We start from the raw sequence: 13,668 nt of genomic DNA on the forward strand, positions 1-13,668 counted from the left end.
AGTACAGACATTCACAGATTGAACACTGACACACACTTCCTTCTGTACTATTATTACCACTGTGACACTTCTCTAACGTCAGCACTTGTGGTTTGTTTCAGTGAGAGAGCTGCAGCTGATACCTCCCAGATGAAGGAGCTGGAGGACATTTTGACAGAAGCTCAAAACCTCGAGTCCCACCTGAAGGAGAAGAAAAAGCACCTGAGGCAAACTCTGGCTCTAATTTCTGATAAACTTCTGGGTTAAGGAGTCAACGCCGTGCAGAAGACCTTTTTATTTTACTGACAAATAATTTTTCTCTCATTGAATATCTTTGTTCATGTACTGCATGCCTTCTGCAGTTCATGTGTTAGTCATATTAACTAATACTCTGACATAAAATAAAGTCATATATGTTGACTGTTTTAATTTTAGAGTTATTAAAGTAATAAAAGCTTTACTAAAAACTCATTCTGAATATTAAAATTAAATTGTAATATAATATTTAAAATTATTTATTTTCACTCAACATGCGAGTTGTCTTTATACTAAACTTTGCGGAAAAGCCTGTATATAAACGGACTCTTGCGACTTTTGAAATGTATCTTGCTGAAATGTATGTATTACTGTTTAGAAAGAATTAAAGTGGCAATCAAGTAAGAACAATTGTGTTATGTTTTCATTGTAGATAGTTAATATGACTGATCTTTTGTGGAATTAAAAAATAAGGACATTTTACAAAAAAATAGTTTTGCATGACAATTTCTTTTTCCATCCGCTAAATATTCAGGTGTTTTTTTTTATATTAGCAGTATTGTGACAAAATCCAGCCAGCAGAGGGTGCAAGTGTGCCACATGTATACATCAACATTTACTGAAAAACATTCGAAATTCATAATGTTAGAGTAGTGTTTAGTTTAGTTATGTTTCAATATTTCAGTGACTGAAATGTGCAGTTCCTTTAGAATGAAGTTATAATAAACATAGTGGTATAATTGCAGCAATACAATACCTGTTTACACTGGCTGTAAAAAATGTACGTGCAGTTCTGTTACATAATGTCCACTTGCAGTTAGAAAGCATTTTACAAACAATTGTTACTAAGAGGAGGAAATGAATGAGGATGACCGGATGAGAAGTTCTCTGTATGTACATTTTTATTGACGCTTACACAAGTAATTTACTTTATCATTCATTGGATTAACATATCATTTTACAACATGTGGGCGCTGTGCCAAAGTGTGCATTTGTTCAGTGTCCTGAACTCTTTTTGCAGACTTGCAATATTCTTCATTTTGCCCCCTTTTTTTAGCCCTCAACTTAATATACACATGAATAATACCATTTTTAAAACAATGGTTTAAAGAATTGAAAGAACAACTTAAAACAGGAAAACATATTTCTTACCCTGCACATTTTCAACAATACAGCTACAATATGCTATACCTTCATAATTATAAACAGTTTTACCTCATTATATTGCTGGTTTGAAAAAATATATATTTACATTTGTATTCTTATTCCACTTGTGTGAAGTCTTATCTGTCCTATGCTATGTTTCAATTTTATTGCTGTTGGTGCTCCTAAAATATAGGAGGCAATGAATATCTTATTTTAATATACATGATTAGGACTACATGTGCAAGAAAACTATACATTCATATCTGCTTAGTGACCTCTAGATTCATGAGACGAACAACATTTGAGACAAACGGCACAGATAATATTTACAATGTTCACAATGTCCTCGTCACGCGTCTATTGCGTGGAGTTGAATGTCCCGTGGAATCCGTACGGGATGTTGACAGGCACCTCAGCCCTGCCAAGCTCCTTAAATGTTTTGGCATCTAAAACCAGGAGGAATGTACTCTTGTCCTGTAAAGAATGAAGACAAAGGAAGAAAAATAAATGTGAGATTTGAAAACATAAACAGACAATCGTTGAGAATCTGCTTTTTTTCGGTTAATTTCACATAACTTTTGATAACATTCATTACCAAATGTTCTTTCCTATAATTAAAGATACAAAGAGCCTCCAAATCACACAGTTGGGAGGTGTTGAGTTAATTTAAGCTGGTTTCTGTTACTATATACATAAATGATTATATATAGATTGTCTTTTTTCTTGTTAGGAATCATTTGAGTAGGACTTAAGTCACACCAGACGGATAAGAAAAGCTGTGACGTCCATCTTAACCTTCAGGTGGCAGGTTTGTGTTTTTGCGTCGAGACATGTTTTGACTAGAGGCAAATATGCATGTGGCCAGCCTAAGTATCCTCTTAAAATGCAGACCCGAGGAATGTTCGGTAGAACTGATATTAGCACACAGAGTTAACACTTCTTATTGTTCAGTTTGTATTGATATTGGCCGTGCTTTTTTAGATAAACCTTCAATGTTGTAAAACATCACTTCCGCCTTCCAGCGACCTGTACGTTGTTCCAGTATTATTGCTCAAAATAACTTCCATTATAGGATAACATTTCAAGATTATATATATTATATATAATTGTGTACTGCCATGTGGTAAATACTTGTGTATGCTGCTCCTGCTCTTTTGCACTTTTTGCATATCATGTATTTTGTTTTTGCTATGTTTGTCAAATGTAATTTTCTTAAATGTTTTATGTGAGGGACTGCGGATGGAAATTAGCTCAAAGCTAAATCTGGCACTGTTACGCTTGATACATTTGAATGTTTTAAGTGTTCATTACTGTGCATTGTCCCTGCCAAATAAACGATTAAATGAAATTATCTGGACACGTATCTGGACCTTTAAGTGAGTTTAAACGCTAACGTCTAAGAGTGTAATTCTTGACTTTGCAAGATGAAGAATGTAGATGCATTCGCTTTTCTCAAATCTGAACGTGACTGACCTTGTTGGGTGTGATGACCACAGACATGATGACACCATCGTCCTCCTCTGTTGCATTAGGGGAAGGTACGAAGACTGGTTCAGAAGGATACAGACCAGGCTGTTCCCACACCTGTGAGTGAATACAGTAGTTACTTTTGTGATACTGGTTTTCGTTTGACTTCATAGATGGATCGATATTTCACAGATTCAGATGGAAACTTGAGAGGGAGAAATGCATCAAACTCAACTCACCTTCATGTGTTTCCCCTGGAGATCCATCTTGATCAGTGTGTCTCCTACAAGATGTCTGAAGCCGCAGCCGTAGAAGTATCGGTAGGAGTGGGTGTTGTACTTGCCATAGTTAATCTGAGGGAACTCAAGACCTCCGTATTGATGAAGATCCTCTCCGTGGAGGTCCTCATGGGTGCAGAAGACCTGTATAAAGAAAACACGCCTGAGTTTATTTGGCTACAGTTCGGTGTTCATTTCTCAAACTAACTTTGGTATATCCGTATTTGGAAAGGTATATCCACTCTCAAAAAACGTGTCTGTTTGCCAAATAGAGAGTCTTTTCGGTAAGTGGTCCCATATTATCAAACAAGTCCTCATAGTGTAGTTTTGTGCTATCAGTACACATTTTTCCTTTTTACTATGCATACAAAGACATGTAATTAAAACAATTATTGTTACATTATATTTTGTGTTGAAACATGCCTACCTTGTTCTTATCAGTTCTTATAGCAGTTGCGGTACAGTCTGGCCCGTTCAAGTTCTGGTCGTAGGGCGTATCACAGTCCACATTGAGAGGCAGAACGAAACGTCGTGGGAATACTCTACACATGGTGTTGTACACCTGATGGGAAATTCAGAAACATGTTTTCAGGCTCATCGAACAAACAATTTTTCAGCCAAACTGAAGCAGCCGAAGCACTTCTTTACACCAATGTTCAAAGAATGCTTGAAAGCATGGAAGATACATCTTGGTAAGTATCAATTCTTAGTTATCCTGCTTACCTCATCGAGATCTTCTCCATTCTTGCGCATGTTTTGTATGTTGTAATTGTTGATTGCCTGGCCATCATCTCCAGCACACATGTCTATGATCAAGAAACCGTCCTCCTCGTACGCGTTGATCTGGTGGAAAGTTGACAGCGCCTTGGCAAGGTACTTGATGGTGCTGAGCTGAAAAATAAATCACAGAAAGCAGATCATTGTAGTTTATTAGATAATACAAACTTAGTGAATTGACTGCATTGAGTTTCAGAGTTTAGTGCCTTACCTCTCCTGTCTGCTTGTGAATCAGGTGGAAGATAGTGTTGAGTTTTGGGTCCCAGGAAATGCCCTCACTGATGCTTTTACCGGTCAACTTTCCTGTCACAATCTTCAACAGGTCCATCTTTATGGGCTGCTCAATGAACACCACGTAGTTCTCAGACATTGCTATAATACAATGAGAAGATTACATAAGTTTCGATTCAAGATTCTGAAAGGACAATTCAGTTCAGTCCAATATAAGACTTTGCTGTTTCTGTATCTCATATTTCATGGTAAACTTGGGTTTTGACTATAAGTTGGACAAAACAAGACATTTGAAGATATCACCTTGGATTCTGCAGTTTAAGTTTGCTAGGGATTGTTGGGACTGCATGAATGTGTCTGATAGCAGTACTTTAATTACACGATGAAGACACTATATTTAAAGTATATCAGTCGTGCTGACCAATAGCTAAAGATCAGTAAAGGAGGCGATACCCATGTTCCATATTGGATCAGTGCATATCTACAAGAAATCTTGGCCGAATACACATGAAGATTGAATATGACTCTTTAAACAGCTCAATTAGCCAATGCTCATGCCTCAAAGCAATGAGTTGTTTGATTTGTGTTGCTCACCAAAACTGTGGTAGTAGGATGGTTTGCTCTTTTCTACGGAGGGAATGGAGCACAACACAGTGGCTCCCTCCAGGGTATCCCCAGCTGTATTCTTGGTCGGTGGCACTTTGATGATGTTGTAGGTCGCTCCTGTCAGCACAGATACATTTAGATTCTTTCTTCTGGTCCCCAGACATGTGGGGAGCATTGTTCAGAATTCCTCAGAATCAGAATTGCTTTATTTGTCCCGCAAGGGGGAAATGCTGTTCTGTACACCTTAAGTATACACATTCAAATGGTGCTGTTTAAACAACCTGATGTAGTTTTTCTAAATTACCTTTGGTTCCGTATGAATTTCCCATGTTGTAAGTTGTTCCATCAGGATCAGTGTGAGGGTGCGCGGTCGCTCCGTTCACAGCAACAAATTTGCTCCAGTCCACCTAATAGGTACATTAACATGATTGAGTATTGTTAACTCTTGACTTCATCTATCTACAAGCCTGCTGTAAATTCACAATGGTTTATGGCTAATCTTAGCTTTGATGTATTAAGCCGTTGGAAATAGGATAGATAGGTCAAAGTTATCAGTTACAACTGCATGTTTTCCAACTACATTCAACTTCTTTTTACCTTTTGAGTGGTCTTCAGTGTCTCAGGGTCCACCTTGTGCATCACATTGGTCTCCGTGCTGACATAATAATCCCCTTTGTAGGTCACAAAACTCACATTGGCATTATCTGTGGGCTCTAGATGGAAAAAAATATGCTAAAGTTAATAACGCGACACAGGAGAACAGGTCACATACATATTGTATTACAAACTACATCTTATTCTCTGGATTAAATATGATGGGATCAAAATATTTACTTGGTAATTCAAATCTTGACAGGAAGCGCTGGAAGAAGTTCTTGCAGGGGTCTGGCATGGTGAGCGTGCCAAACTCTGACACTACGATGCGGTTTTGCTCATTGTTGGCTGTGTAACTGTCACTGGACAGGAAGCGGCTTTTGTAGGTCACGCTTCCATTGGTTATTTTGAACTGGTGCAGGAGAGCCATACCATCAAACCAGTGGTTGAACCTGATGTTGGAGGGAGCAGGAGAAAGGAGTGAGCTTTGGGATGAAGTGGCTAAACTATACGTGTCAATACTTTTAGATCTTTTACTCACTTATGGTTTCCAATCTCAAACTTCCCAGGTCCGTTCCTCAAGAAGCTTCCGTTGATCCATTCTGGGATTTCGCCGATGATGTTGGTGCTGATGGGCTCGGGGTTTTCCTCCACTGATCTCACGATGTTCTCAATGCAAGGCAGACCGTGAACATCTGTGAAGTGGTTGATGTTCTTCCTAGACTTGGATTTTTTAAGTGCTATGGAAAAAGAGTTAGAAAAAAAGAGTGTAAACAAAAAAACCAAAGAAGAAATAAAGAATTTAGACATGAAGTCATTGATTTACCTGGGCTGTTGTTCTGTTGTTGTGTGATGGGTTCCATGGCTGTAGCTTTTTTCTTCTTCTCCTGAGTATAAAGCAGTGTCAAAGCCCGAACTCTGCCGTTTCTCCAGGACTGGCAACGTTTTATACTGTCCTCCTGTCTGTGACGCCCCCTAGAAACAGTCAGATAAGTTAACAAGCAGAACAAGATTTCACAATTATATAAGCCTCTGAATGACAGAAGCACTTTGTGATCCCAAGATGGTACAAGTGGTAACTTATACACAGCTTTATCTCACTGACAAGTGGCACACAAATGGCTGGATCATTCCTTGCAAGTAGTTATTTTTGTCATGTAATACTGATATACTTTGTTATATTCAGTGATAAATATACACCAAAGCAGATGCATTGATTATCCATTTGGGGACATTTTGTCAACACTGAAAAGGGTACAAATCCTCCATCAATGCTTGACTAATGAATGACTCGAAATGATACAGTTTATTTTTGTCATTGCAAACTTCTATTTCTGGCATTATGAAAGCTTCTGCAATTTGTTTTCTTGCTAACTGGGATTTTCCTTTTGAGTTTATGTGCAGCAAAATGAGTGTCTGGTATCTGCTTGTAGCACTGTACGTTTCACCTATGTTTATCAGCCATAAAGAGACGTGCTAATTTGTTTATGGTTGCATGGGGGCATTGAAAGGTAGATCAGTTAACTGCCAGCACGGGACATACAGGGTTGACTCGTTGTTCTTTATCTTGCCTGACAAAGATTGCAGATGTGCAGGTTAGGTTGACAACACAATCTAAATTGCCTATATAGATTATGTAGTGAATTGTATTTTTACAATATTTAATATGGATCTTTTCACAGCTCTGTTAGCGTTGGAGACTTGAAGAGTTTGGCACCCGCAGAAAGTTTTTACCGGCAACTTAAGGAGAATACTAGTCCTCTTTTAAACTTATATATGGTTTACATTTTTATATATGTGCTTAATCAGCTCCCACTTTGTCTTATCTATATCCACAACAAAGAATACTGTTATGTGAGGGTGAAACAGAGGCCGTAGAGGGCAGAAGTTGAACCAAATGCTCTTCCAGTATCCTACGTTTACCTTACAAAGGGCAGCTATGCTTAAAGGAGAAGTAAGGTGAAAAGGGTCTTTTCACCCCACTAAGAAGTAACCAATCTTTATATTCTTTAAGCAAGTATTCATAAAAAATATCATGAATTTCACATTTTGTCTGGTTATTATCGACTACCCTTTTTCTTGTATTGATGTTATAACTTCCCAATGTCATTCCTCTAAAAATCTGTGTTTTCTTCTGTTTTGTCGGGCCACCTTGCATCAAACACTGACCTCTATCACTAACAGCATAACAACATGAATACACCAGATTGAAATACATTCATAACAACAAGGAAAGAGGAGCAGAAAAACTGTTTCACACCACAAAGTCGACAAACTAACAATCTATTAAATTAGCTACTAACTGGTTTACCACCTCGGCTTAACATCTCCGGAGGAACACCCAGAAAATATAAACTTTTCCCAGCACTTGAGTCAATAGTGAACATGCAACAAGAATGGCAATATGGACCGCTAAAATACAGTGTAGAGTGTAAGTATAAAGTTGGTAAAAATGTATCTTCCTTAAGAGCAGTCATTTAAGGGGCCCTGAACATGTTCTGCTTATTGGGTTTTTCCCTTTCCTGTATTATATATACAGTACCAGTCAAAAGTTTCGACACATCTTCTCATTCAATGGTTTTTGTTTATTTAATGTTGTTCTAATTTGTAGATTAATACTGAATACATCAAAACTATGAAAGAACAAATATATGCAATTATCTAGTAAACAAAAAAGTGTTAAACAATCCAGAATATGATTTTTATTTTATATTCTTCAAAGTAGCCCCCTTTTGCCTTGATGACAGCTTTGCACACTCAGGCTTCTCTCAGTCAGCTTCATGAGGTCGTCACCTGGAATGGTTTTCAATTAACATGTGTGCCTTGTCAAGAGTCCATTTGTGGAATCACTTGCCTTCCTAATGTGTTTGAGACCATTAGTTGTGTTGTGCAGAGGTAGGGTTAGTGCACAGTGGGAAGCCCTATTTGACTATACTGTTGTAATCCATATTATGGCAAGAACCACTCAACTCAGTGAAGAGAAACGACCGTCCATCATCAAGAAATGAAGGCCAGTCGATCCGGAACATTTCAAGAACTTTGAATGTATCCTCAAGTGCAGTCGCAAAAACCATCGAACGCTATGATGAAACTGGCTCTCATGAGGACCCCCCCGGGAAAGGAAGACCAAGAGTTACCTCTGATGCAGAGGATAAATACATCAGACTTACCAGCCTCAGAAACCGCAAATTAAAGTACCTCAGATTAGAGCCCACATAAATAATCACAGAGCTGAAGTAGCAGACAATCTCAGCATCCACTGTTCAGAGGAGACTGCTTGAATGAGGCCTTCATGGTCCAATTGCTGCAAAGATCCACTGCTGAGGATGAACTGTTTGGCCCAAGAAACACCAAGAATGGACATTAGACAGTGGAAATCTGTACTTTGGTCTGAGTCCGAATTTGAGATTTTTGGTTCCAACCTCTGTGTCTTTGTGAGACGCAGAGAAGGTGAGCGGATGGTTTCTGCATGTGTGGTTCCACCGTGAAGCATGGAGGAGGAAGTGTGATGGTGTGGGGGGGCTTTTCTGGTGACACTGTTGGTGATTTATTCAGAATTCAAGGCACACTTTACCAGCATGGCTACCACAGCATTCTGCAGCGCCATGCCATCCCATCTGGTTTGAGCTCACTGGGACCATCATCTGTTTTTCAACAAGACAATGACCCCAAACACACCTCCAGGCTATGTAAGGGCTATTTGACTAAGAAGGAAAGTGATGGAGCGCTGCGTCAGATGACCTGGCCTCCACAATCACCACACCTCAACCCAATTGAGATGGTTTGGGATCAGTTGGACTGCAGAGTGAAGAAAAAGAAGCCAACAAGTGCTCAGCTCCTCTGGGAAGTCCTTCAAGACAGTTGGAAAACCATTCCAGGTGTCTACCTCATGAAGCTCACTCAGAGAAGCCAAGAGTGTGCAAAGCTGTCATCAAGGCAAAAACGGGGCTACTCTGAAGAATCTAAAATAAAAATCATATTCTGGATTTTTTAACACTTTTATGTTAACTAGATAATTCCATATGTGTTCTTTTATCGTTTTGATGTCCTCAGTATTAATCTAAAATGTAGAAAATAATAAAATAGATAAAAACCTTCGAAGGAGAAGGTGTGTCGAAACTTTTCACTGGTGCTGTATGTATTATAAAGGTTTTTCTGTATGCGAATGGTCTGCAAAGGCTAAAATCCCTGTGTTCTACTGTACCTATTACGACAAGTCAGACTGTTGCACAACAGTCTGACTTGTCGTAATAGGTAATGACTAACTTTTTCGGCTCATCCGAACATACATATGAAGATTGGATGATATTTGTGAAAAGGGTGTTGTAATATCAAAATAAAAGGAGTAATTTACACTACTTTATAAATAGGCACATGGTGGTACTATCCAAAACCAATACAAATCACTTCCTCTTTGGCTAAAAGCTGAACATTTCCCTCATTAATCTAGTTTTTGACATAATTATTTTATTCTTTACTTGTGTATTTCCATTTCAAATATAATACAATTTTAGAATGCTCTTAAATGTGTTTGTACGAGATAAAAACAATATATTATAATATAGCACTGTAAAAGGAGCCATTCTACAGTAGTACCTTTGATACTTAGAGTACATGTTGACGCTCCTTCCCTAAGTAACATTTAAAGTCAGTACTTTTACTTGTAATGGAGAACTTTAGGACTATGTTTTTTGTAATACTTTTAATGAAGTATAGGGTACACTTCTTCTTGGTTTCCCTGATAAAAAATAATAATGGGGTAGGTTAATACAAAGGTTTAATATTTTTGAAAGAAATGTGCTTTCTGGCAAATTCCCCAAAATGTCAACCTATTTCTTAAATGTAATGATGTCATGGAGTGAAACCCCAGAGGTCACTCTAGATTATGGAACTGAAATCATTTTACCCTAATATGCAGCAATTATCTCATGTAGGAAATTCCCAACAAAACCCCACATGTCCTGCAGCAATCACAAAAGTGAGACCATTTTTTAGAAGTTCCCTCTGTCAAATCTGTGGTGTGTCAACATTGGAAATTCACCTCAATAATCCTCTCCTGAAGATGCATTTTTTTCTGTTTGCATGATGAGAAAGAGGAAATGAAGGCTACCAGGCTGCATTACCAAATGTAAGGACTTGTACACTATGTTTGTATTTAAACAGATTTATGAATGTTCACATATTTGGTCATGTGGAACTTGTTGTGTTGGTTACACTTTTTAAAGTGTATCCACTATATACTAATAGAGGCTATGTTATGCTCTTCGTATGATCCCAAAATTCCCACTTTCTCATGGTGGAAACAAAGAGTAGCTTGTGTCTGTTTGTCAGAGCTGAACAATTATAGCTGATATAAATATCTAATTAAAGCCGAGCTGAAACCACAGTACTAACAATCAGCTCAGTGTTTATTAATGATAAGCCTACATCCATATTGCTGCACATTAACCGTATGAAGTCCACATGTACACATATCAGACCCAAGATATTGAGTGGTGCAGTTATCAGTCCTATAACCCGGAAATGAGTTCGCATTTTACTGCTTCCAGTTCCCTTTTTTCTCGAGGTCAATGTTTTTTTTAACATGTCTGTGGTCAGAAGCCTGAAATTAGGTCTTAAGTTTACAATATTAAACTAGGACGTAAAATACATCAGTAAAATACCTCACTCCTGAATGACCAAAGCTTCTGTGTGTCATAAAAACTAACAACAGAGGTGGGAAGTAACTAAGTACATTAACTCAAGTGCTGTACATTTTGAGATACTTGTACTTTTACTCCACTACACTTCAGAGGTAAATCGTGTACTTTTACTCCACTACATTTATTTTGTACCTTTAGTTACTTTACACATTTGGATCAATGATTTGAAATATCAACACTTAAATAAGACTTTAGTCACACCTGGAGCTAATTCACAAGCTACCCTGAGGTATACAAAGTCATTAAAACTAGCTGCACCTTTACCAGCTTTGATAATGCATCAATAATTATAATCAAAACATATCATATATATTATTCTGAAATGGACCAATCTGCATGAGTACTTTTACTTTTGGTACTTTAAGTATATTTTGATGCAAACACTTTTGTACTTTTACTTGAGTAACCTTTTAAATGCAGGACTTTTACTTGTAACAGAGTATTCCTACACTTTGGTACTCCTACTTTTACTCAAGTACAAGATCTGAGTACTTCTCCCCTCTGGCTAACAAGGGACTAAACATCATCACGGCAACACAAATCACCTTTAGCTTAGCGGTGGTGATGTGCTAAACTGCGACCGTGATGTAGTTCATTTATAGCATAAAGTTAGTTAATGCTTACAGTAATTGCTCATTTCAATAAATAATGAAAAAACATAAGAACAGTATTGGTCTTTTTTATATACTGCTTAAAAAGGAAGCTATTAAACAAATATCCCAAAAAGTAGAACATTTAAAAAGAGTATTGGATATTAAGCAAAGTCATAGTGCATAATCATTAAAATTGTTGTTTGAGGGTTTCCCCCGGGAAGTTGTTGTTCAATGTTATCTTTGGCTCAGACGAGAGGGAAAGACCCAGACCCCTAGTATAAGGAGTTCTGTGTTCGGAAGCCCTCTGGGGCCAAATGTCTCACAAAGATCCCCTCACACAGACATCAAGAGGACATTTTGTTCAACACAATATAAAAAAAACATTTTCCTCAACTCTATGCTGTATAATAATATCCCTATCCCACATGCAGCCTCACTCTCGTCAACATCTTCATCCTTAAACACCGGCCTTGAGGAGACAAAGGCTTGGATGAAACTAAACTTCCTGCAGCTCAATAGCTAAAAAAATAAGCTATTTTGGGCGCACACCAAACCAGGTCAAGTCATCCCTACATAATCCACATCACCTTTTCTGGCTAAAACACACCCCTCTCCTCATCAGTTACCAACCTGGGTGTAAGATTTGACCGTCACCTGACCTTTGACACCCACATCAAGCATCTGTGCAGAACCTCCTTCTACCACCTCAGGAACATTGCAAAACTCAGTCCTACACTCTTCCTGTCAGATGCTGAAAATCTCGTCCATGCCTTTGTCTACTCAAGGCTCGACTATTGCAACGCTCTCCTCATCGGGACTTCACGGAAATGCTCCTTCCTACCTCAAGGAACTACTCCACTACTACCACAAACCTCAACACGCAACCTCCGTTCAACAAACAAACATTAGCTTCCCCACCTCCAGGACCAAGCTCTGCACCATGGGGGATCGGGATTTCTGTTCAGCCGCTCCTCACCTGGGGGACCTGTGGGGAAAAAAGCACTTTCTTATGTGTTTCTATGTATGTCATTTATGCTCCTACTGTAGCACTTTGGGATTGCTTTTAGCTATGAAAGGTGCTTTACAAATACAATTTATTATAATTTTCTATTATTATTATATAGCCTAACATTTGTGTGGCATGGGGTATCTCTGGATAGACCACACACTTTGAATTCAGTGTTGGCTTAGGTGTGGTGTTGCTGGATCCGACTACCATTATCTTAGCTAAACTTCATTTCACCTCTATGGTACAAAGGCTAATCATAATAGAATGTCTTAATTGGTTATCTATACTGCCACTAGTGTTTGGGAGGGGTGCCCTGATGAGTGGGGCTAACTGGAGTTCATCAAATCAAAGTCCAATGTTTGCCCCCTGTTTGACAGCAGCTGAAAGCTCCACTTTGTTTACATCCTGTAAAACAAACTTTTTCTGTCCACCACCTGGCTCTGAGCAGGTCATGTTCAAGTGTTTTTTAGGGAAAATGTACGTTTTATACCCTTTTTAACAAGGTGGAGGAGAGTGGGGCTGTAAAATCCAAACAATGAGCTAACAGAGGCAAACGACTAGAGGGGATAAGGGAGTCAGGACAAAATAACAGGCATGGTTAAACAAAGGTGAAATAGGAAACAAACCAGGGACAAACCAGGATGAGACAAGGAATATTTCAGACACAAGAAAGTTGGGAAGCTAAACCAGTAAAGACACTGATGGCAGGAAACATCCCAAGGATACAATGACAACGGACTGACAAAGAACACTTGGAGGGACAGCCATGGAGACAGGACTAATTACATTGACAAGACACAGCTGGAGAGGTCAGGGAAAGACACAACACATGGGCCATTACAAAGGCGAGTAAAAAATTAGGAGGTTAAACAAGTCAAAAAGAAACTGACTTTCAAAATGAAACATTAACTAAAACCCAAATCATAACATTTACTACGTTTTTTAAGCTTGGAGTCTGATGTTTTGGCAGTTGCCCCCTTTGTTTTTGGAACAAGGAGTAAGAAATGGGTGGAGATCAGTACAGCTGTACG

General features: G+C 38.4%; 1 protein-coding gene across 1 annotated transcript; it reads right to left on the reverse strand.

Moving 5' to 3' along the window:
* Positions 1 to 1,737: 1,737 nt before the first annotated feature.
* On the reverse strand, positions 1,738 to 6,222 carry bco2b (beta-carotene oxygenase 2b). Its single transcript, XM_034113376.1, has 12 exons — positions 6,160 to 6,222; positions 5,875 to 6,073; positions 5,574 to 5,785; positions 5,337 to 5,452; positions 5,044 to 5,146; positions 4,728 to 4,856; positions 4,114 to 4,274; positions 3,849 to 4,016; positions 3,553 to 3,687; positions 3,087 to 3,269; positions 2,854 to 2,964; positions 1,738 to 1,854 (listed from the first exon to the last, which is right to left on the reverse strand). The coding sequence occupies exons 1-12, from the start codon at positions 6,194 to 6,196 to the stop codon at positions 1,738 to 1,740; spliced, it is 1,671 nt and encodes a 556-aa protein (XP_033969267.1). The 5' UTR covers positions 6,197 to 6,222.
* Positions 6,223 to 13,668: the final 7,446 nt, after the last annotated feature.

The sequence above is a fragment of the Trematomus bernacchii genome, unplaced genomic scaffold (assembly GCF_902827165.1).
Source record: "Trematomus bernacchii unplaced genomic scaffold, fTreBer1.1, whole genome shotgun sequence".
Classification (NCBI taxonomy): domain Eukaryota; kingdom Metazoa; phylum Chordata; class Actinopteri; order Perciformes; family Nototheniidae; genus Trematomus; species Trematomus bernacchii.